Source organism: Pristis pectinata, chromosome 8, assembly GCF_009764475.1.
Source record: "Pristis pectinata isolate sPriPec2 chromosome 8, sPriPec2.1.pri, whole genome shotgun sequence".
NCBI classification, from domain to species: domain Eukaryota; kingdom Metazoa; phylum Chordata; class Chondrichthyes; order Rhinopristiformes; family Pristidae; genus Pristis; species Pristis pectinata.
In genome coordinates this window covers 72,647,842-72,674,006 of record NC_067412.1, presented here as the reverse complement: position 1 = coordinate 72,674,006, position 26,165 = coordinate 72,647,842, and the positions used below count along the sequence as shown (strand labels likewise).

The following is a 26,165-nucleotide window of genomic DNA, read 5'->3' as shown; positions in this document are numbered from 1 at the left end:
CTCATGAAGGCCAGTGTGCCAAAAGCCTTCTTCACCACCCTGTCTATCTGTGATTCCTCTTTCAGTGAACCACGTACTCCAAGGTCCCTCTGTTCCACAACACACCCCAGGGCCCTGCCGTTAACTGTGAAAGTCCGACCTGGATTTGACTTTACAAAATGCAATACCTTGCACTTATCCGAGTTAAACCCCATTTACCATTCCTCAGCTCACTTACTCAGCTGATCAAGATCCCCCTGTAATTTTTGATAACCTTCTTCATTGTCACTAAAATAGGTGGTATAGTGGACATCTGCAAACCTACTAACCATACCCTGTACATTCCTATCCAAATCATTGATACAGATGACAAACAATGGGCCCAGCACCGACCCGAGGCACACCACTAGTCATGGGCCTCCAGTCCGAGAAACAACCTTCCACCATCACCCTCTGCCTTCTATCATCAAGCCAATTTTGTATCAAATGGGCCAGTTCTCCCTGGATTCCATATGATCTAACCTTCCAGAGCAGCCTAGCATGTGGAACCTTAAAGGTCTTACTGAAATCCATATAAACCATAGTTTACTGCCCTTAATAATTTTAAAAAATTCTCTTTTACAATAAATTATTTTCTGTAATTTAAGTGGAAAAGTAAAGGAGCAGTTAATGAGATTACTTCTGTGTTTTAACAGAGGGGACAATAAACACCAACAGCGTCTGTAAATATTTTATTTGGCATCATTGGCTTACAGACCTAGGAGAGAGGCTGGAACCACTCCTGGCAAACAGTAGATAAATATTGAAGCATAGGTAAATCAAGAGGAATCTGGGCTTGAGAATAATGGCAGTTAAGTGTGAACTAGGATGCCATGGTGGCAACCACAAATTCAAAATCAAGGCCCTTGACATCAAATTTAGATGCAGGATATTTCTAAAAAAAAGTGCAGTGTTACAGGTGATAATATTGTAGTTTTAAGTTTTATTTCCCCACTGAGTTAAAGGTCTGTACAGCTGGGCAATGTTAATGACAGATTAGAATGTGTAGCCTCTTGAGCAATTATTGGTCACCTCTAAATTAGATTGAAATTCTAGTTAATTTGCATATCCAGTTGGGGAAGTAAATTTAAAATTTAAGTGAAGTAAATTTTTACAATTCAGTGGTGAATGCAGTCATGGCACCGGGGGCTGATAAAGTACATGCAAGATGTATTGTCTCATAATTCACACTAATACAATGTAGGGTGTTCTTACAAAAAAGAAACTGCAGATGCTAGAATCTGGAACAAATAAACAGAACTCAACAGGTCAAGCAGCATGACATCTAGCCCATATTATTTCTCCTCTCTCTCTCTCTCTCTCTCCCTCCCTCCCCCCCCCCCCCCACCACCCCCCCCAACCCCACATGGTTCCATCTGCCCATCATTCTCCACACCCCACCTCCATCTGGTTCCACCTATCACCTACCAGCCTCTGTCCCACCCCTCCCTCACACTTCTGTATACTGGCAGTTGACTTGAAACCTCAACATACACCTTTTACCTCCGTGGAATTCTTATAATTAGGTCAAGACACTCTGACAGGAGACCAGAGGGAGCTAACATCCATGTGCACCTGAAGTAGTCCTAGAGGTGAACACAGTCCCAAACCTTAGGTATTCCAATCCCCAGCATTTGTTTCCGTTCATTTTGCACGGTCATTACTGCAGTGTCTGGATGTATTGCACTTCGGAAACTGGTATAGCTGAATGGCTAAATTGCTGTGAACCCTCATTACATAAATTTTCAAATGCATGTATAGGACAACAAGTTTTAATTTTTTTTAATATCTTATCACACCTGACACGATGCATTTCTGTTGCATTATATCATCTCAAATAATTTTGGATCAGAAACTAAAGTGCTTTTAGAACATCTAATATAGAAGAGTACAGCACAGGAATAAGCCCTTTGGCCTACAATGTCTGTGCCGAATACAATGCTGAATTAAACCAAATTTCTTCCTTCTGTACAGGATCCATATCCATCCATATTCATGCATCCATCGAAAAGCCTCTTTAAGGCCACTGTTATATCTGTGTCCACCAGTACCCCTGGCAGCGCATTCCAGGCATCTACCACTCTCTGTATAAAACCTTAAATGCATGTCCTCTAGTACTTGACATTTCTAACCTGGGAGAAAGATTCTGACTTTCTACCCTATTTATGCCACTCACAATTTTATAAACTTCTATCAGATTTCCCCTCAGCCTCCGACACTCCAGAGAAAACAACCCAAGTTTGTCCAATCTCTGTTTATAGCTTATACCTCTAATCCAGGCAGCATCCTGGTGAACCTTTTCTGCACCTTTTCCAAAGCCTCCACATCCTTCTAGTAATGGGGCAAACAGAATTGCATGCAATTCTCCAAGTGTGGCCTAACCCAAGTTTTATACAGCTGCAACATGACATCCTTACTCTTCTACTCACTGTCCCATCAAATGAAGGCAAGCATGCCATAGGCCTTCTTTACCATGTTATCTACTTGCGTGGCCACTTTCAATGAGCTATGGACTTGGACCTCAAGATTCCTCTGTACATCAATGCTGTTAAGTGTCCTGCCATTAACTGTATACCTCCCCTTCCATTGTAAGCCATCATTTCTGGAATTACAAATGAAGTTTAGCACATTTGGTTTTAAAATCACTTAGAATTTCTCCATTAAACAAGTTTCATCCAAAATAAACGTAGAGCTGAAAAGCCATTTTACTTACCAATAATTGGATTCATTAGTTATACAGCACATCTATACAGGCTTTTCATCTCACCATTTCCATGCCTATCATTAGGAACGCTCCTCTGTTGCTATGGGAATTGATGAGAACATGGGCAGAATTAAAGAATGGCATTAATATAGAATTTGTGTAAATAGGGTGGTTGTTGGTCAGCGTGGACTTGGTGAGCCAACAGGCCTGTTTCTGTGCTGTATGACTCTACATTAATTCCATTTTCCAGCCCTGCATCCCATCATTTCTAACGTTTTGGCTTAGTTTCCCACACAGAAACCTTGTCAAAGGCCTTACTGAAGCCTATATAGACAACATCAACTACACTGCCCTAATCAATACACATGTCTTCAAAATTCAATCAAATTGATCAGATAGGATCTTCTCCCCCAATAAAACTACGATGACTAATTTTGATTAATCCCTACTTTTCGGAGTGCAATTTCAGCCTGTCCCTCAGCTTCCCTACCCCCACTTCCTAACCACTGACGTTAGACTCACTACGTGTAATTAATTACCTGGCTTATCCCACTGCCTTTCTTGAATAGAGCAACCACATTTGCCGTCCGCCTAGTCATCTAGTACTTCAGCTGTGGCCATCGAAGATTTTTAAGAAAATATCTGTCCGAGCCCTGGCAACAGCCAGCCTCCCTCCCTCCCTCCAGCTGTCTGGGAGACGTCTCATCAGGCCCGGGAGATTTACAGTCGATTCATTGAGGAAGGGCCACTGCATGGAGATCGCCATGTTGTACGGCGCCTCCGACCAATCAGGACCGAGTTGTGCGGCAGGTCTCTCCCCACCGGGCGCCGCCATGTTGTACGGCACCCGCCGCCGTTGACAATACTGCGCCCTCACCTGGGAAACGAAGGATTCTTGATCAAACATGGCGAGGTTAAGTGAGCATGGGATTCGCCTCAGTGCGGTAAGCTTTAAAAATACGGAAACAAGCCTGGGAAATCCAATGAAGCCCTGTTGCAAAGCTGCCAAATGATGCTGACGATGTTTTATTTTGCTCTTCAGATGAGCCCTACCTACTTACACACGAACTCGACCAGTCACACCTGGCCTTTCAGCGCAATCGCCGAGCTCATAGGTAAGGGGCGCAGACGTGCGTCATTCTTATCTCTTAATTACATGTCGTCGCTGCTCGATACCGCAGGTGGATGCGGCCGGAGCCCGGCATCCTTGGATTTTACATTTAATTATTTAATTTGGTTCAAAGTCTCAACTGCAGTGACAACCAAACTTGTGGAGGGGCGCGTGATCAGCTCCACGACTGACGGTTGCTTGAGCCAATCAGGTGGCGGCGCTGCATTTTCAGGGCAGGTTCATGAAAGGGGACTTCGGATGGATGTCACCTTCAGCCAATTAGTGAGCAGGCGGCGGCCTGGGCGGGTCTCAGTGAGCAAAATATTTGATTAGCATTGGTGGCAGCCAATCGAATTTGAACTAACCGCCATCAACGCCTGCGAGTGGACGCGATTGTTGAGGAACTGGAGCCGGGACCGATTGGCGGCCTCTAATCAGTGAGGGGGTGGGCGGGGATAAGGATCAGCAGGTTTGGTTGAGCACTGAAGCATTGATCTGCAGTGTTTAATCACTATTAACGGGAGGGGGAAACGGTTGTTGGCGGCGGATAGGCAGTGGGAGCAAGTGGCATCAGTTGGGATGCCTCCTGGCTCTTGACTGCCGTCTTGTCCCGCACTTTGATGCGTTTGTTGTCATCACCCAATGAAAGAGTGCAACGGAATCACAACAAACACCGCGTGACAATGGGAGTACGCCGGGGCCTTCCGGGTTCGGAGCTGCTCTGGGAACATGCGGGCCGACCTGATTGGGTAGCTGCAGGCACAGAGGGACGCAAGGGCGGGGGGAGTCAGCGGGCGGGATTCGGACAAAAAAGGAGGAAAGTGGAGCCGTGTACAGATTAGGGAAGCGTTGAAATTAGGGTATATGCTAACTCTGTCAGTTTGCTGCCTCTTTGGCTGTTGCATTGAAGCTGTGTGAAGAGAACAGAGGAGTGTACCCATAAGGTAGTAGTGCAGGTGGATCAGGGGTCGGACATTTACATTTGTTGGCTGGGGCATGGAGTGGGAAGGTCATGCTGTAAATCTACAGCACGCGAATTAAACCGCAGCTCGGACTATTATACACATAATATGCCTGAGACACAACAGGGAAGTGACTACTCTGTTCTGGTGAATGACAGCCGGAAGTACCAGTCCAATTTCCAAATGGGCGGGGCTGATACGATAGTACGAATTAGGAGCAGGTATCGGCCCTTGCAGCTTGTTTTCTCATTCCGATATCATGGCTGATTTGACTGTAACGACAGCTCTGTATTCCTTCCTAACTCAGTAACTTTTCACTCCCATGCTCATCCACCTCTGCCTTAAAATATTCAAAGATTCTGCTTCCATTGCCCTTTCAGGAAAGGTTCCAAAACGCATGACGCTGTGAGAGGGGGTGGGGGGAGGAGGAGGAGGAGGAGGAGAAGAAGAAGAAGAAGAAGAAGAGGGGGGGGGGGAACTGCCTTAACCGAATGATCCAAAACCTTTGAACAGTGATCCCCAGTTCTGGATTCCTCTGCAAGAGGAAACATCCTTTCTGTTGAGACTCCTCCGGATCTTTTATCTCAGTCAAGTTGCCTCAATCCAGTGGATAAAGCTTTTGATGAATGATCTTAATCTGTGCCCTCTGGTTATCTTGCCGGTGAAACAGCTTCTCAAAGCTCTTTAGTTTTAAATACTTTTATTAAATCCCTGCTTAACAGTTTGCTGCAGGGTCTAATCTTATATAAGCTTCTCAACTTTTCCAGTCTTTCCATAACTGAAATGACTGGGTAGCAACGTGCCCCACCACCTTCAACGATTTTTATGCGAACCCCGAAATCTGCCTGCTCCTGCACGCCTTTAAATTTTATTTTATTGATTAATGCACTGTGCTGCTGCAAAACAACAAATTTCATTTTGTTTAAGTCAGTGATGATAAATCTAATTCAAATTATATTTGCTCTTCTCAAGCTTGCACCCTTCTGTGAAGTAAATTATATTTCTCATTGGTTTGTCTAACTCACCTATCTGGTAATGTTCTTCTGTAGTCCTTTTTTCTCATTGTTTGGTATAATTCTCCATTCATTAATACTCGATAATTCACGATTCAGGAACAGTTTCTTCCCCTCTGCCATCAGATTTCTGAACAGTCCATGAACACTACCTCATTATTCCTTTGCTTTTGCACTATTTATTTATTTTTGTAATTTATATATTATGCCTTTGCACTGTACTGTTGCCACAAAACAACAAATTTCACATCATATGTCAGTGACAATAAATTTGATTCTGATTTTGTTTTGGACTTGCAAACTTTAAAATATTGTCTTCTGCATCTAACCAAGGTCACTAATATCAGAAAGAGCAATTCTAAAATTCACTCCTAGGATACATTACTGTTTGCTTTCCTTCAATCAGAAAATCAATTATTCTTTCCTTTTAACAATGCAGCTGGTGCTCCTTGAATCCCATGGACTTCTATTTTGCTAAAACGTCCTTTATATTACTTTAATCAAGAGCCCCTTGAAAATCCATTTATTAAAGTGCTCATCAATAGTTGTTTACTTCAAAGAACTTAAAAAAACATACAGAAGATTATCTAGATTCATGCTGATTATCATTTATTAACCTGTGTTCTAACATGTGACACTTTTACTCTGGATAATAATCTCAAAGCTTCTGCACTAATAACTAGCCTCCAGTATCAAGGTTTATCACTTACTCACCGTTTTTATTCTGAATTATCCCTTAACTCATGACCAAGGCATTTTTCATCCACTGTGTTGTTTTGAATGATTGAGGTGCGGACTCTAACTAAAACAAGTCTTAGAAGTGACAGTGCCTCCATGACTCTTGTATTTAGCCATTTGTTCCACTCAGATGACTGCAGTGGCATGTGGTCCTTATCAATGTGCTGTTTACAGAGGATGAACAATGAAACAATCACTAATTGTAACAGTACCAGTGGGAGTAAATCAAATGCAAAACATCCAACAATGGAGGTAATAGGTTCATTTCAAGATGATGAACTGAATCAATGGATCAGTCTCTTATCCAGGTACTAATATAGGAGCAACTGAGAAAATTAACTCTATAAAACTTGGTGAAGGGTCATCATTTTTCTTTTATCTGTTGTGTTCTGAACTATACTGGACCACAACCTATACTGATGCAGATAAATGTTAAAGTGAATTTCAACGATTAGCTTCTAGTTTTAGCATAGTTTTAGAAAATACCCAGGCTTAGAGATTTGTCTACAAATAAAGAATGTGCATTGGTGAATGGGTGACCTATGCTGGTTATGTGATAGTCCATGGAAATGATATTTTAATGCACATAGGATGTAGTGTCAAGACGAAGGCGATGTCTTCATAGTTGCAGTGGAATTAGAATCAGGTTTATTATCACTGACTTATATGATGTGAAATTTATTGTTTTGTGACAGAAGTACTGTGCAAAGACATAAAAATTACTGTAAATTACAAAATAAATAGTGCAAAAAAAGGGAATAACGAAGTAGTGTTCATGGGTTCATGGACTGTTCAGAAATCTCATGGCAGAGGGGAAGAAGCTGTTCTTAAATCATTGAATGTGGGTTTTAGGCTCGTGTACCTCTTCCCCGAAGGTAGTGACGGGAAGAGGGCATGTCCTGGATGGTGAGGGTTCTTAGTGATGGATGCCACCTTGAGGTATTGCCTCTTGAAGATGTCCTCAGTGGTGGTTGTGGGGGAGGTGAGGGGGGTTGGTGTCTGTGAAGTGGAAGGGAAGAGATCCAGTTGTTGTAGTCCACGTGAGAATCATTGAGATTGAAAGGATGAAGAAAGAGATTCTGCTAAAGGAGTGTGACCAGCTAGGGTCCAAATTAAAAATAAGAACTACAAAGGTAGTAAATAACTGGATTACTCCCTGAGCCATGTGCTGCTTGGCATAGGAGAGTTGAATGTGTGGTTCAGAGGTTGATGTGGGAGAAATGGTTTTCAGTTAATGGGGCACTTGCATCGATATTCTTCTGTTGGGATAGGCTTCACTTGAATTGAACTGGGAACAGTATCTTCAGAATTACATGTTATGCTTGGATTAAAGTTCAATTGTTGTGGAAATCATAAGAAAACTTTTGCATTGTGTAAAAGCTCTACTTTAGCAACATCAGAGTTCACCTTTTGGATCTTTTCAGCAATTGGACTATACTTTATCTGCGTCAAGTTTCTTGTAAGATATCAAAACATTTGTTTAATTCTTTAAAAATAACATAATTTGTTAAGGCAAATAGTGCAGGGTTTTTCTTAACTAACATCTCCTTACATTTTGCTGTTTTTGCAAGGTGGATTTTGATACTCATAATGCAATGAGGAACACAGAAAACTCTTGTGTCTCCAGTGAAAGCTATATAACCAACTGGAGAAATACCAAATTTGATAGAAAATAGAAACAGAAAATGCTGGAAATACAAGGTCAGGTCAGGTACTTCCTGACATGTGGCCTCCCAATATCAGGGGTGGATGGAAAACAGCTAAAATTTACCATGATCTCTTTGCTTAATAGTGAACGGTTTTCTGGATTGCTGTGTGTGGTGTCCAAGATTGTAGCCTTTTCTCTTTCTGAAGTAGCTGCTCAAGGACACATCATTGGTGATCCCTAGTAATGATACTAAGTCAAAAGAAACCTCTCTGTCAATAGTCTCTGGCCCAACAAAAATAAAACTGACATTCCTGGAAAATAGCATGCTAAAATGACTCTAGGATAATTATTTTTGTGTTTAGAAAAGTCTCCCAAACTTCTCTTAAAATTCAATCACAGAAGTTGTTATTGTAGTTTTATTATTGTAAAATATCCTAAGAATAATCAAAGTTTGGCACAAGGTTAGGTGATCAAAATTTTGATCGAAGAAGTGGGTTTCAAGCATAATTTTAAACAAGGAAGAAGTTTAAACATAGAATTCCAGAGTATAGGTTGCCAGTGGTAGAACATTTAAACTTAAGGATGATCAAAAGTCCAGAATTGTTGTAGAAAAGATTTTGGGGAGTTGCAGACAGAAATGAGGACAGGTGAAACTATGGAGAGATCTGTAAACAAGGGTGAGGATTTTAACATAAAGCTATTACTTAATGGGACCTAATGCAAGTCAGCAAACTCAGGTCTAATGGTGCAAGTTAGGAAATCGACAGCAGAATTTTCCATAAGCTCAGGTTCTAGAAGGAGAGCAAGGGAGGCTGGAAAGGAGTCAGTTGGAATATAAATATTTGTATAAAACTTTGGTTAGGTTGCAGTTGGAGTATTGCGTGCAGTTCTGGTCACCCTATTACAAGAAGGATGTGGAGGCTTTGGAGACCATTCAGAAGAAGTTTACCAGGATGCTGCTTGATTAGAGGGTACTAGCGATGAGAAATTGGAGAAACTTGGAGGTACTAGCGATGAGAAGTTGCAGCACCTTAGAGGTGCTGGTGAACCTTCTTGGCTGTGGTGCCTACGTGGTTGGACCAGGACAGGCTATTGGTGATGTTCACTGCTAGGAACTTGAAGCTCTCAACCCTTTTGACCTCAGCACTATTGATGTAGCCAGGAGCATGTGCACCGTCCCCTTTCCTGAAGTCAATGACCAGCTCTTTTGTTTTACTGACATTGAGGGAAAGGTTGTTATCATAACACCATGTCACTAAGCTCTCTATCTCCTTCCTGTACTCCAACTCATTGTTATTTAAGATATGGCCCACTACGGTGGTATCAACTGCAAACTTGTAGATGGTGTTAGAGCAGAATCTGGCCATGCAGTCGTGTATAAGGAGTAGAGTAGCGGGCTGAGGACGCAGCCTTGTGGGGCACCAGTTTTGAGAATAATTGTGGTGGAGATGTTGCTGCCTATCCTTACTGATGGCGGTCTGTTGGTCAGGAAGTCAAGGATTCAGTTGCAGAGGGAGGTGTTGAGTCTCAAGTCTTGGAATTTAGTGATGAGTTTGCTTGGAATTACAGTATTGAAGGCAGAGCTGTAGTCAATAAACAATAGTCTAATGCAGGTGTCTTTACTGTCTAGATGCTCCAGAGATGAGTGGAGGGCCAGGGAGATATAGATTCACCTTCCCCTGCATAATTTCAATGGGGCAGAATCAGAATGTCCCACACCCAGTCATTGGTTTCAATAGCCTTGAAGTATCAGTTGAAGTTAAATTGTGAACAGGTTTTATTTCCTGAAGACTGGTTCTCATTTTAATTAATTCATAATTATGCTATCCATAATTTCATTACTCCAGAATAATCCCTAACACTAGTCATCTATTTCATAATTATTTTGAATTTTATTTAATATGTGACCATATTAAGAGCTATTTGGGTACTATCAAAAGGACAGAAGCCTGGTTCAGAGATTTAGACAAGGACTTCCAGGAACAATATGGAAGGCCATAACATGTTCCAGCTATCTCAACTTCCCACTCTCCCTCTTAAACAAATGAATTTCCATTCTCCCAGTTTCTCCATCTCCATTGTTCTTGATCCGATGATGAGACTTTTCAGATAGGTGTCTCTGAGATGTCTTCCTTCTGAACTGTGATTTTCTCTCTACCATAGTTGACAGAGCCCCTGACCACATCTCATCTGTTTCTCACACCTCTGTTGTCACCTCTCTCCACCTGGACAGATCGTAGATAGATGGTGCCGGAGCGTGGCGACTCTTTGCAAGCTGCTCTCAGCAGATCTATTCAGTACATCTATTACAATCATTCTACTCTTTTAAATCTATACCTTGATCTACTTATGTTTGGAATGATCTGTCTGGGTGGCTTGCAAAATAAAGATTTTCACTGTAAACCAATTATGATTCCCTTGATGCTTGCCTCCCATCCCACCAGCCTCTATATTCGATGGATCATCCTTTGCAAATTCTGCCATTTTCAACAACATTCTGCCACCAGATATATCTTCCCCTCCTCTCCCCTTTACACATCCCAAAGGGACAGTTCCCTTCAGTAATCTCTTGTCTATTCTTTCCTCTCCTTCCAGTTCTGACAAAGGTTCTTCAATGTGAACCATTAATTCTGTTACTCTTTCCTCAGATGCTACGTGACCTGTTGAATACTTTCGGCATTTCCTCTTTTTATTACAGAGTTAACACTGTTTTTCCCTTTGGTTCAATGGTGGAAAATTCAGACTCAGGTAGATCTTATGGGCTGCGATGTGAAGGTAACCAACTGAGGAAAAGACTGAAATTTGTGAAAGAAGATAAAAGCCCACATTCATAATTACTACTCAGTGGAAAAAGAACTTGCATGCAACCATTGGTTAAACATAAGACTCAGATTCCATTCAGCCCCGTGAGCCTACCTTAAACTTAGATGGTTAATTGTGCCACTACATTATTTTTCTTCTTTTACTCAATATCTGTATTTTTTCAAAATCAGTTGATTTTGGTCTTCAAATCTCTTATCAGCTCAGCATGCACACCCTTTTGTGTAAATCTTGGACTTTGCTACCTTTGTGTGAATATACTTCTTCCATTTGCTCCCATGTAGCCAAGGCTATCTCCCCTTATTCTTGATTCAACCATGAGTTTCTCTTTTAAATGTCTTCAATTCCTTAATCATTTCATTCCTCAGTCTTCAATAGTCAGAACTGCGGATAGAGTCAGGCCTTAGTTTAATGGTATGCAAAAATAACCACTGAGCTTACACCTGCAGAGTATGAATCTCAGTGGTAACAGCTGTAGGATCTGATGGTTTTTCTGGATGAGATTACTCAAATTAGCACACGTAGGAGGATCTAACATGAAACATTTTCCTCTGTATGACGAAGTAGTACATTCTGGAGTCCCACTATCTCTAACGATATTGCCGGAACTCCAAATGAAAGTTATTTATATTTCTTGAGTGCCACTTGAATGTCGAATGACACTGGAGCTTGTTAATTGCTCACTTGCGCCTTTTGTTTGTAGTTTAGTGCTGCATTTTCACATAGTGCTTTAATTCTACTGTTGCACCAGAAAAAATAGCCAGTGCTAACCCTGAGTTTTTTTCCTTTCAATGGAAACTGATGCTCTTTCAAGAGAAGTAATAATCATAACATCATGGCTCCTCTGATTTATTAAGAAACAATATTAGGAAGTTCGCTGAGTAATTTTGGTATCAGTTTTAACCATTGATGCAAGTAATATCCCTTTCAAAAAAAAATCAATGGATTGTTGCATTTTAAAAAGCCAAGTATGTATATATTCAGGCCAACCTTTTGTTTCTACTTCTACACAAGTGACCAGATTGCACATCTTGGAGAACAACATTTTTCAAATTGCCGTATGGGCGCGGTTTCAAATAAGGTAGAAGGCCCTCCTAATATTTGTATAAAATCAGAAAGCTGTTAACTGTAAATGGTTTCTGAGAATATGGTTTCACACCTCATGTTGGTAGTCTCCATAGTTTGTCACTGACCTGAATAACCTAACAAGTTTTGCAACTATTTTCTCCATCAGATATGTTTCTTTCTGCTTAACATCTTGTCCCATGCATTAGTGTATATTTGATCTTTGTAGCTTCATTAATGTTGCTATCAAAATAAATTCTTCTCAAAAAATCTTTTTGTTTACTGCACATTAAAAAAATTGATGATGTATCTCCCTATCGGTAAAATACCCTCGGACTACCCTTGGCATTGGTGCCTGGTCACCATATCTGACCACAGTCAATTTTTCCATATTCTGGAAACATTTAAATTGATGAAATGTCTGCAGTTTGGCTGCTGCATTGTAATGTAACCGGTAGCCTCTGGATCTGGTTGAAAATGTTATGTTTAATACCATATTATTGTGTTGTCAGAGTTTAATGAAGCAAAATTGTGCTTATAAAATGTTCTTGCGGTTGAGCTGTTTTTTAAATTAAGGTTTAAAAAAATTTGGTCATTGATACTTTAAATATTATCTTGCTACGCTCCTTGATCTCTGATTAAGACACCCATCATTACAATTAGATTGCAAGTATCCCCTTCCCAAATACAGACTCTGTATAGAGAGGGTAGTTTGAACTGTGAACTGCTGCAATAAAGTCAGGCTCATTTCTGATTAGTGCTGTGTCAAATCTGAAGAAATTAATTGAAGGTAACTCTTAAAGCAACATATTGGCATAACATTGAAGTTATGTTGGAAGTTGATTTTTTTTTCCCCTCTACATCATTGATATTTGCTAAACAAGTGAAGATGATTTTTTAATTCTGTAACCTCAGAGTCTTGCTTTTATTTCAAGGCATTGAATAAGATGCCTGTTACATAAATAACAATAGTGCACTAATTAGAATGATTGAATTGAGTGTTATCAGTTTTGGAGAGCTAGTCAAATGAGCTATTTTGTAATATGTACAGTTCAATCTGGTAATTGCAGGCATACTGGTATAAATTAGGAAATCACAATTTTCCTTCCTCTTCCACAGTATTGGCTTGATGCATTGTTGCCGGTGTAAAAGGTTGTCTCACATTTTCTTCCTATCATGTGAATTGATGATTGCAAAAAATCAGAATCACGAAGACTGCAGTAGTTGTTATTGTCCTGAAATATATTTGTATTTTACAGATTATCAAATATAGAATAAGAAATTTCTGAACTTAAGGAATACATTATTAAGACCTAATTTTTTTTTACTTTATGGCTGTGGAATAGAACCCAGAACAGTACAGCACAGGAACAGGCCCTTCGGCTTACAATGTTAAACTAATCCCTTTCGCCTGCCCGTGATACATATCCCTCCATTCCCTGCCTGTTCGTGTGTCTGTCTAAAAGCCTCTTAAATGCCACTATCGTATCTGCTTCCACCTCACCCCTGGCAGTCTGTTCCAGGCACCCACCACTTTCTGTTTAAAAATAAAACTCGCCCCGCACATCTCCCTTGAACTTTCCCCCTCTCATCTTGGTAAATGGGTAAATTGGTAAAGTTACATAATCAAAACTCCTGTAAATCACTTTGCAATTTACAAATTACTTTCTGATAAAGATAATCACTTTATTGAATTTCACTTTTAATTGGGCTCAGTGTGGAGTGAGACATGGAGGCAGTGTGCAGTGTCTGCCTGTGAGGGTTCATTTTGGGCAGGCTGTGGCAAGTGGTGCAGTGGCTCAGTGCTGAGGTGCAGACTTGGGGCTGCACCCTGGCTGGAAAAATGAATGTGAGCTGGTGTGACTGTTCCATCAATTGACAGACCGCCCAAGTTTGAAGGTCTCCTTCATCACCTCTGATTGGAAGCTGTTTCTTTCTGCACCAAAACTGGGAGAGCTATGCAGCCAGAGAGGGGAGACAGCAGCTTTCAGAACATTCACAGGAGGTGATGAGAGAGCACTGGGATCTGGGCAGTGTGCCAACACATGGAGCAACTACTGCTAATCCCTAGCAATGGTCCACACTCACTGTGCCAGCTAGGGTACATTCCTGAGTGCCACATCTCAGCATTGAGCAGCCATACTGCTTACACATCCTGCCAAATGCCAGACTTCACAGGCAATCATTGTATTCACTCCACGCTGAACCATGAGGCAATGAGACCACTAATTGTTTCATTGCTCCGCAAGTACTAGCAGACAGCTATGCCCTCAGCCTGATCCCCAGGCAGCAACACTTTCATGAACATGTGACCCATTTTAGACTAATTCAAGTAGTGCTCTCATTCCTGGGGATGCATCCCGAGCAATAAGGGAAGTGCTAATGTATTACCTTTTTAGATATGGTTATTTTCTGGTAGAACTTTCTGATCTTCAGCTTGGACTGCCCTGCTTAGGAAAAAATATTGTGACCAAAAATATCCTTTAAAGCTATTGCAAAATACTGAAAATTGCAGCAATTTCAATAAAATTAAGGTTAAAGTCCATTTTCTTCTATGTCTTCAGGTGTTTGAATATTTGAGACATTTCTGGGTCACATTCAAAAATCAGACTATTGCAAATCAGAGCAAAGACAAACCTACATGATGCTGGTTCTTTTGAAGATATCATGACAGTTTTCTAGGTCATGCAACACATGGAGAAAACATGGCCAAGTGGGGTTTTTAACAATTTGAGAGCAGTTTATCCTTTCTAAAGGCGATCATATACACAACACTGGAATTAGTCTACACAGGCCAGAATGCACCTTGTTCTGGGCAACCAAATGGCCAGCATCCAGTGATAATTTTGAAACTGGCATGAACTGAGCCTAGGTGATGCTGGTCCCTGTGATATCCAAATTCCACATTGTGAAGATGTATTCCCATGAAGTGGAGTGGCATTGATCTTTTATACTCTTCATTAATGTTGTTGGTCTATAGACAAGCCTTCATTATAGTCCTTTGGATACTTTGAGCATTTTCCACTTTCATTGATGTCCTCTCTGAGTTCATCTTGTAAGGAGTCTTACATTCTGCTTTTGACCCTTTTTCACTAAACTGCTGATCTGCCAAATTATTTTTGTCATCCCAAATTACTTAGCACTGTAAAAAGTTGCTTCTCTTCGGTTAGTCTCCTCTTCCCACTCACATTTGCTGTCATTTCTTGTCCATTGTCTTGTCCATTTTCCATCTCTAACAGGTATACATCTCTATGTTACTCTAGCCTACTTCACCCTACCATTGCTAGTCTGTCTTTAACCAGCTAGCTCTGAAATTCAGTCCCTAAATATCTTTGGCTCTTCATTTCTTCCTCCTAATTTCCTTTATTCAATCTCCAAAAGTACACATACTTTCTGTCTGAATCCATTTCAGTGAAATGTGTTTGGCTGTATTTTGTAAATATAAGCTATGGTTGTAGATTGATGTTATGAACATCTCTCTTATTTGTGAAAGTCTTGCATATCCTTTAGAATTTTTTTCATGTTCATACCATGACAACTAACATTGCAAATGACAATCGGAGTTTTTTTTAAGTAGATTAAATAAGAAAAAGATTGTTCTCAGGGTCTAACATTTTGAATAACACAGTGTCATGATAGGCTATTAGAGAATGCCCTAAAAGTCAGTTTCATTGTATGGAACTGGAGTCACATCTTGGTAACCTGAGGGATATCAGTGAACCTTTTAGATTCTTCTAACAACTCAGCATCTTACATGGGCTGCTAAACACCAGACTCATTGAATTTATCTTTGTAATTCACGATAATGAAATTTGAACTTCTGGTTTGTTCCTATAGCAACAGAATGTAACTGTATTCCAACCATAACAACGTGGCATTCAGAGTCCCACACACATTTGCTCAGAAACTGTTTGTCACTCAGTATTTGTACACTAACTGGACACTATGCTTTGCCTTAATGCCAAATCGGGGTCATCAAAAGAATTGTGAAATTGATATATTCTTGCTTTAAGAAATCGTTATTGTGGTTTACTCACTTTAAGAAGTGTTAAAACCCGCCTTGTGCTCTCTTAGGCCACAGCTGCAACAAACTGTTGTTTCATTTGTACACTTTTTATGGGGAAGTAGTTCAGCGTTGTTAAAGGCTGCTATGCAGATGAAGGAAAACTGTTGGGGAGGGAAGAAATGGTGGGAAATAGAGTGGGAAGGGGGAAATCAGGTTGGGACAGGGAGGGGTTTAACAACATAATGATGGTTGGTCCCCATGCCAACAGCATAGTGATGGTTGGTAACTCAGCCAGACCCAGTACTGGGCTCCATCACAGCACCAGGCCCAATTGGCATGCACCATAATGTTCTTTGGGATTACAGCTATCTGCTCAAAGTGAAGAAGGAGGAATGAATGGAGACCCTCCTCAATATGTGGAACGGGCCAAAGGTTGCCTCCGAGACACCATGAGCGGCAGATTACTTAATAAGTGACAAAAAAATTGCTTTAGAAAGTTACATTATGTCTCATCAACTTCCAAGTGGCAATTCAAGTTGACAGAAGGATGAAACCATATAATACCAAGTACCTTAACTTTTTAAACAAATTATACAAAAGGCAAGTATTTTTGTATCTTCCTGAGCCATGGGAGAGGTACCAAAAGACTGGGGTTTGTCTAATGTTGTGCCTTTATTCAAGAAAGGCTGCAAGGACAAGCCAGGGAACTACAAGCAAGTGAGTCTAACATCAGTGGTGGGAAAGTTACTGGAGGGGATTCTGAGGAACAGGATCTACCAGCATTTGGAAAGGCAGCAACTGATTAAGGATAGTCATCATGGCTTTGTGCATGGGAAATCATGTCTCACAAACTTAACTGAGTTTTTCAAAGAGGTTACCCAGAGGATTGACGAGGGCAGGGCAGATGTGGTCTACATGGACTTGAGCAGGGCTTTTGACAAGGTCCTGCATGGTAGGCTGGTCTGGAAGGTTAGATCACATGGAATCCATGGTGAGCTAGCCAATTGGATACAGAATTGGAAGGAGGCAGAGAGTAGTAGCGGAGGGTTGTTTTTCAGATTGGACGCCTGTGACCAGTGGTGTGCCGCAGGGATTGGTGCTGTGTCCACTGTTACTTGTCATCTATATGAACGATTTGGATAACAATGTTGTTAACGTGGTTAGTAAGTTTGCAGACAAAACCAATATTGGTGATGTAATGGACAGTGAAGAGTGTTATCTACGTGTACAAGGGGATCTAGACCAACTGGGAAGTGGGCCAGAGGATGGCAAATGGAATTTATCTCGGACAAGTACGAGGTGTTGCTGCAGAGTAAATGATAGGGCCCTGGAAAGTATTGTAGAACAGAGGGACCTAGGGGTACAGTTACATAGTTCCCTGAAAGTGGAGATACAGGTAGACAGGGTGGTGAAGAAGGCGTTAGGCATGCTTGCTTTCATCAGTCAGGCCACTGAGTACAAGAGTTGGGGCATCATGTTACAACTGTACAAGATATTGGCGAGATTGTACTTGGAATAATGTGTGCAGTTTTGGTTGCCTGGATATAGGAAGGATCTCAGTAAGCAGAGAAGATTCAGGAGGATGTTACTGGGACTGGAGGGCTTGGAGCTATAAGGAGAGACTAGCTAGGCTGGGACTTTTCCCTGAAGCAAAGGAGGCTGAGAGGTGACGTTATAGAGGTTTATAAAATCATAAGGTGCATTGATAAGGTGGATGGCCACAGTCTTTTTCCCAGTGTAGGGGAGTCTAAAACTAGAAGGCATAGGTTTAAGGCAAGAGGGGAAAGATTTAAAAGGGATCTGAAAGATAACTTTTTCACCCAGAGGGTGGTGGGTATATGGAATGAGCTGTCAGAGGAGGTGGGTGAGGCCCGTACAATTACGTTGTTTAAAAGACATTTAGACAGGGACGTGGATAGGAAAGGTTTAGAGGCTTATGGACCAAATGCAGGGAAATGGAACTAGCTGAAGTAGGCAATTTGGTCGGCATGGACGAGTTGGGCCGAAGGACCTGTTTCCATGCTGTATAACTCTGTGACTCCATGTCTCCAAGCACAATAGAGATTCCTTTACAAACTAAGGTCAGTGGCTATTATGATCTTTAATTATTAGGTAACCGATGGGAAGGAAGCAAAGGTTTGTCATAAAAGCAATTAGATTGCCTTTGGAAGAGGCGTTGATTACGTTGTTGCAAGTGCTCTGTTCTTTGTATATTTATGTGATTTTGACATTGTGATGATATTTTAACTTATTGAAACCTTCATTAAATTGGAGCAGTCGTAGATTCACAATATTTTCACAGTGGCAGGGAGGAATTGCAAAGATATTAGGATGTTGAATTGTATTGTCATATCAGCAGAAATTTATTATATTCCTGTATTAATGTTGAAACCAGGTCAGGTCCCATTTGAACGACATATACATATCTGATTATTGTAATTTAGGGAAATCATGTTGATTTAGTATAAGATGAACAATGAGGCTTATTCTTGTGTGTCAGTGAAAGTGTTAAGGGGATAAAGTTTGTTTTGGTTTAATCATTGACACATTGATTATTATTTTATAGGAATCATAGGACAGTCACCACAGAAGTATTACTTGTTAAAAATAGGCTGGCATGGTACCAATATACCGAAACTGTGTCAAATTAAGCAAACAGCTACAGGTATATTGGTTCTGCTTCAGTGCTTTATAAAAGAATGGAATTCATTACCAAGTGTAAATTTAGGTTGAATAATAACTTTGTAACAGCTGTCAGTATTGATCCCAAATAAGAACATACTGCTTAACTCACTAAACATAGTGATTTTGATGAAGTGATATCATAGGTGTGCTTTGTTAAGCATTACACTTTGTGTCTAGGATGGATTTTGCAAAGTTCCACACAGAAGTTTATTTGTTGTGCAGCAAGAATACTTGGGTAAGGAAACATTACTGTTTCTAATTGAATCCAAGCTGAATTGAGAAATTAAGCATAAATGCTTTTATTTATTTATTCATTGGCAAGGCCAGCGTTTATTCCCTATCTGTAATTATTCTTGAAAATATAATTGAATCCAACAATATAATATTCTAGTCAGACTGCATTTTGAGCACTGTGTCCATTTCAAGTCACCGAGATAGAATGGACGCACTTAAGAGTTAGAAATAAGAGGACTAGGGGTCATGGGTTCTATTTACTAAAAAGTAACCAGGTAAATTTATGTTATGAATTTTTTCTTCATACCTAGAATGATCACATTTAATGGTCTTTCGGAGGAAGTGGTGGAGGAATTGTAAGGGGAGAAAACACTTCAGTGTTGCAGTATTGGGATAGATTTCAGAGCCAATCTGGCTGGATGGACCAAGGTACCTTCCTCATCAGTAATTGTCCACAAAATAAGGATGTCTCAAGGGATCTTATGGACGTATACAAGATCCTTAATGAGACTGGAAAAATAAACCCAAATCACGATAAATGACATAGATCAGCAAATGCAAGGCAAATTTTTGACAGGCCAGGAAATCCACTTTAGGTGCAGATGTTTAAAGAAAAGTAATTTATCCTAGGACATGGAACACTTGTAAAATAGCTAGTTGTTGCAGTGACTAGGGAGGAGGATGGTTACACTGGAAAATTGAGATAAAATGGGAAATGTGTTACTTCACAAATGAGACATTGCCTTCATGAGACAATGTTATTTTAACTGAATGGTGAATGTACACAAAAATTTCACAGGGCAACCACTTCTGAGACCTAGAGATGGAATAACAACGTTTCCATACTGCTCAAATTTTGTCGATTTCACAAAAACAAGAAATAGAGGAAAGGACTGTAATCTTTAGAAGAGATGAGGGGAACAGAAAGAAGGTCTATTTTCAAATGATTGTTGATTCGTTTCTGGATGCTAGCAGGGCTATGTGCATTATTATTTTCACTTTGTTTCTCTTCACTTACATTTAGCTAGATATAAAGTAATTGCAGAACTGTGGAATTACTGGAGAAGATCTCTTTTCAAAAAAAGACCTTCATTGAGGTAGTATGAGGTAGTACTACCTTCATTGAGGTAGTAAGCTTGATAGTATTGAAACATTTTATCAGCTTCTTCACCAGCCATGGAACTACTGAAGTAATTTTCATGCTGGGATATAAGTAGAAATGGGTCCTAGGTTCAAGCCTTGGCTGAAATTGTTTATTTCAGATAAAGCAACATTTTTAGTACCACATTAAGTCTTGACATTTGTGGTGGAAAATTTAAGCCTGACAAACGCAGAAAGGGTTTTCTTTCACATACAGCAATAACTGGATTAAGCTCTACCATGGAGTCCAACTGTCACCAACTAGCCTGCGGACATATACCGAGTGAGGAAAAATTACTTGGAGAGGGCATCCACAAATCACAGATCACTTGCATCCATGGGACTAATCTCAGTATGAGCTAGGAGCTTCGGGGGAGTAAGGGAAGAGTTTACAGGGAAAATAAAGGACTATTTAATTAGGAATTCCACTGAATGCAAAAGAGTTTCAAACTGGTGTAATATGAATGAATGTCTTCAAACAAGTACAAACACTTATAATAAATATTTAAAGGTGCAGAGTTTTGATAACAATTATGGATTCTATTTGAGGCATAGTGGCAGATGGGTAACAAATGTTTATGAGATTTTATACATTATTAGTTTATTGCCCAACCACTTACTGCTTGTTAAAAGCTAGTAACTGCTTTAATGATGAGTCCCTTTTCTATTCCAGATAATGCATGTGATCCAGGAGTGTGTGCCAAACAAATGTGGATTGACGTGACTGAGATTAAAAATGAGCTGTGCCTGATCTTCACTGATAATGGGAATGGAATGACTCCAATTAAACTACACAAAATGTTGAGGTAGAGTGCTTAAGGATGAACAAAATGAATCCCATTTTATTAAGATACATTCACAAAGAAAATAAGGGAGGAAGTTTACTAAGTACAGATTAGAATTTGGAGTTGAATACAAAAGTGCAAACTGAAGTAGGTGCATAGCAGATAACATACGGTTTAGAATGGAACAACAGGTAAAATATAGCGGAGCACGGAACCATAATTGTTTATTTATCATGCATAATTTTCATTCTGTTATAAAGCACTTTCTTACATCACTGATACCCTAACTAAGCAACTTTGTGTGAATACATTTGCCATTAGGGCTGCAGCAGTTTCGGAGACATCACCTTCTCAAGGCCAGTCTACCATGTATTCCATAGCATCCACTTCCTGAGAAGAAACATTTAAAAAAAAACTATCCTCTAGGAAGAGGCAAACAACCAAGATAAAACCTGCCAATTAAATGTGGTCCAAATTCTTAGGATTCAAAATTCAGTTATCCACTGATAGTACACAATTTCTTTATTTGATTTTGTACAAAATATTCTCTTTTTGTTCATTTACATAGAAGTATGCAAAGGTACTAATGTATCGTCATGCCGTTCAGCTTTACACCATTGTACAGTTCACTGGATTATTTTAGAACAGAACCTTTACATTTTATTAAGTTCATGCTCGGGTGATCTTTCAAAAACCCCACATGCTTTGATTGTTAACTCATTCAAAAGCATCCTAGTAACCAGGAGTACATTTTGTTTAATTTCCTCAGTCTTACAGTTTTAATTTTGAATGTCATTTTATCTTTTGGTATTGTCATTTGAATGGGTGAACACCAGGTATTTTTACTATTTTTCTTATCAATAATGTATCTGTGGGGTAGACGTTTTTCAACAAATCCCTTAATATATTGCTTATTATGATATAATATTTTTTCCATATTAAATACATGTTTACTGTTGTCACATACTCATTACCATACGTTTGGGAGATTTAAAAATTGACTATATGATATATCTAAGAAAATAAATTTTCTACTTAATATTTGACAAATGATATTTATACTAGTGTATAAATTACGTTCCTCTTATTAACAAATATGCAAACTACTGGTCCAGAGAGAATTCAAGAACCATTGCCAATGGTACAGTGTAGAGCAAAACTAACATAATGTACAACAGTGTACGCAACTAAATATATATTAATTATTAATTTTCCCCTGAGGCCTGCTTCATTGTTGTTTAAAGGGGAGCTGCCTGAGCAAGTTCCAATGCTCATCAATCCTTCCCCACCCCAATAAGACCCAAAATTTTGAGGGCCCAATTTTTTTTACTGTTTCCTCTACTGCCTCTCCTTCCCGCCCCCCCCCCCCCCCACACACACACACACACACACACACAACAGATCCTAGATGTGCACAAAGTAACAATAATGTAAATTTTAGTTGCTCATGAAAGGTAAGGAGCACCCACTTGAAGGCAAACTAAAAGAAAAAAAGATTTCATTAATGCAGAACTATTTAACACAATGATTCCCCAGAATTTCTTCCAACTGTTCCTCTTGGAGAGCAGACAGTGCCTGGTCTGCACTTGGCAAAAGTGACAGAGCTGAAACAGGAACTCATTGTTCAGAGGATCACAGGTTCTGAGATATATTCTAAGCTAGTTCCCTGAAAAAGACACCATTTGGATTTTTAGTAAAGTTAATGATCAATTCTGCTGTGGACCAACAGAAAGCTCATGATACAGACTAAATATAGTGAAGCAGAACACAATACAATGTAGCACAGCAGATGATAGGATGGTAAATAAAATGTTACAGAATATAGCACATCATATATCATAGTTAAATTACATAATAAATAATGGAAAACCCTAGAAATATGTCGAAATTCCAGGAAGCATACTGTATACTAAGGCAGGGCATTTATAAACTTAAAATGTTTCAATAGTGATGTTACAGTCTTATTGTCTTATAGTGCTTGCAAATATCTTACAAATATTAAACTGAAGAAATCATTAGTGCATTTGAGGACATCACCCATACTTGAGAGACAACTTATTAAAAGTCTGTTTCATTGCTCGTTTGCATTAATATCTAAATGTTCTTTACTAATTTGATTATGCAATTCAACACAAAGCATTGTGAGAGGGTCAGTAAAAGCAATATTAATATATAATCAATTTGTTACAGACTGTTAGGTCTGAAATAACTGAAATATTATTTGTCTTGTTGGGAATATTTATAATCCGTTTCATTTGTCTATATAGGTTATGGCAAGCAAATGTTCTCAGGGTTTTATAAAGATGCTTTGACTTTTCCTTGTGCGTATTGTATTTTATTCCAAATTGTTTCTACAAACCAAATAATGAATCACCTGTTGACTTTAAGAGAACAGTACATGGCATTTGACTCAGCTGTCAGCACCGTTTTTAATTTGGAAGTTTTGGACATGAGCCTATAATCTAGACAAGACTGCAGGATCATTATGTTGTTGCTCATGCAAATCTGGCAGAGAAATAAAACTGATATCCTGCCTGTTTTGAGCCTACTCCAAAAAAAGGCATGTTTTTCCTGTGTCTTGACTTACAGTGCCTTTTAATTGAATAGACAAATATACATGATCAATAATAATCAATCTCATTATTTGTAGCTGGCATAGAATAGCCATGATCATGTAGAGAGGAGTAATTAAATAGAGTGCTTTGAGATTCATCAGTATCGTGGTACCTTGTTACATAAATGCAGTACTTAGTTTTTCAGTGAAACCCTTTGTATCCTTGTTTAAAAATAAGGATTTGCTACAATCCCTTGCTTTCTTGTTTATAAAATTAATGGAAGAAATTTGTGAGAAGGGCTTGTTGGCATCAGTGCTACATGCTCAGAACTCCCATCGACACTTCCTTGTTGTTCATATAAGTGGCCTTTGTCTTGCTTTAATGGCAGTTGACAAACATTATCTTATTATATGGTGGTGGGATGCAAAACAGATGGTATGTGAGTTAAGATGTCTTTTGTATGTTTGTTTAATCTTTTCAAAACCTGATAAGTTAACAATAAACAAAACTTGATTCAAATAATAAGCTGTTTTTCCAGATTAACGTGAAATATACAGGTTTGATGAGAATTCTTAAGCAGAATTCAGTGATTAATACAATGTGCCTGTGTAATGAAACATGTTATGAGTATGCAATGTCTTCCCACATTGATAGGTCATCTTCAAGAAAATTCACATTTTGAAGCCTTTAGTGCCTGAATGCAAAAGCACTCCTAAATTCCAAAGCCTTTGTCAGAACTGATTTTCCCCAGTGCCTCCACACACCTTCCTCCCACCCCACTCCCAATTTTTAAAAATTTTAAAACTAAACTTTATTCATAATAAAAAAAATATATACAGAGGAAGAAAACTATACAAAAAAACGTTTACATTCGTGGATGTTACATTCAGTAGTGTAAACTCTTTTAAAAACAAAACAACAAACCTAGCACCATGCCACTTATGTAGCCGCCTGGGAAGATGCAACCTTTTCATTGTTCGAGCGGCTTCCCTCCTCCCAGCTCCACCCCACCGTGTGCGGTAGCAGAAGAGCCTATACTGTGATCCTTCCCCACTGAGACTTGGCATTGGCTGCACTGAGCTTCAATGCATCACTGAGCATGTATTCCTGTAGCCTGGACTGTGCCAGTCTGTAGCATTTCCTTACAGGCATCTTGCTGTGCTGGAAGACCAACAAATTTCAAGCAGACCAAAGGATGTCCCTTTGATGACCTTTCAGCAGCACAGAATTCAGGACCAGAGTTCAGCAGCTTAACTTTGTATTACCACTTGCTGAACTTGCAAGATCACTCCTAGCTCAGTACAGTAAAGGTGAACAGTCATTGGAATGTCAACTGTAATTATATTTAGTATATGATTTCTGATGCTCTTTACCAGGAAACCCTGTTGTCTTATGAATTAAAGTAAGTTTTAATTTTCTGGCTTCAGGATGCCTTTTCCTAAGATTGTTTTTCACCATTAAAGGCATGATACCTGAATGTGGCATTTAAATCTTGTGTCTGTTACATGTTACCCTATAAGACATCTCACTATGTAACAGATACAAAATAATATTGAAAAGAAGGACAAACAGCCATTCATTTATCTAGGTCCTGCTTCATAAGGACAGTTACAATTGTCCATGAGTCAGGTAATTTCTAAAGGGGCTGCATTTCCTTGATTTGCCCCTTTAGAGCAGTGGCCTAAAATCTTCAGGGAAGATTGGCGGTTGAATACCCTCACTGTTCCAGTGATAACCAAAAACAGATAGGTCCGACAGAATGAAATTTGCACAACACAAAACAAGGAAAATTTATGTCTCAGGGAGCCATCTTTTCAGTAGCACAACTAAAATAACCAGAGGTAAATTTTACACCCATTTTCTTTTATCTGCTTTTTAAGAATGTGCAGACCTTAACTGCAATAATGCTATGGTTTTATGGGAGAAAAGCATTCTTTATTGAAAAAGCTGAGTTAGGGCCAGAAAAGCTTCTGATGCTCAATACCTGGTCGGTGAAGTCCAGTGAACATAAGTTGTCCTCATTGCCCCCTGAAATAGGGAGGAGGGAAATCCACAATAGTTTCCATCATGATCTTTTGTTCTTAGATGAAAAATGCACGGGTGGATGCAGAGGATAGATTAGTTTCCACCCGCAATATTCTTCATGTCAAATAAACTGCTATCCCTCATTATCCAGGCTCGCCCAAGGAGGATATCCATTGGGCAGAGTCCCCCATTTCTGTGAAACTACGCCCATTTATGAGATTGTGCATTTAAGAGAAAGGAGAGCAAATATGGGAAAAACAAACAATACCACCAGCAATAGATTTTAACATGACTGAATTTTAATCACAGAGTCATGTAGCACAGAAATAGGCTCTTCGTGCAGCTGAGCCCACCATCAAACACCCATTTACACTAATCCTACACTGATTCCATTTTATTCTCTCCACATTCCCATCAACTCCTGCCCAGATTCTACCACTCACCCACACATCATGGGTAGTTTACAGTAACCAGTTAACCTAATAACCGGCATATCTTTGGAATCTGTAATAAAACCGGAGCACCTAGGGGAAACCCATGCAGTCACAGGGAGAACAGGCAAACTCCATACAGACAGCACCGGAAGTCAGGATTGAACCCAGGTTGCTAGAGCCATGAGGTAGCCACTCTACCTGCTGTGCCACCATGTCATCTGA

At 39.7% G+C, this 26,165-nt stretch overlaps 2 protein-coding genes across 2 annotated transcripts in view; one reads left to right on the top strand and one right to left on the bottom strand.

Annotated features, from left to right (window-relative positions):
- Nucleotides 1-3,402, bottom strand: part of LOC127573935 (cytochrome c oxidase assembly protein COX11, mitochondrial) — a 42,522-nt gene extending 39,120 nt beyond the window's left edge. The window contains exons 1-2 of the mRNA XM_052022545.1: nt 3,262-3,402; nt 2,732-2,822 (exon numbers count right to left, since the gene is read on the bottom strand). The gene's annotated coding sequence lies outside the window, so the exon portion shown is untranslated. The remainder of the gene's footprint in view (nt 1-2,731; nt 2,823-3,261) is intronic.
- Nucleotides 3,403-3,508: 106 nt separating this feature from the next.
- Nucleotides 3,509-26,165, top strand: part of LOC127573932 (MORC family CW-type zinc finger protein 3-like) — a 101,746-nt gene continuing 79,089 nt past the window's right edge. Inside the window, exons 1-3 of the mRNA XM_052022542.1 lie at nt 3,509-3,666; nt 3,765-3,837; nt 20,818-20,950. Of these exons, the coding sequence (XP_051878502.1) occupies nt 3,628-3,666; nt 3,765-3,837; nt 20,818-20,950 (245 nt within the window). The 5' untranslated portion in view covers nt 3,509-3,627. The remainder of the gene's footprint in view (nt 3,667-3,764; nt 3,838-20,817; nt 20,951-26,165) is intronic.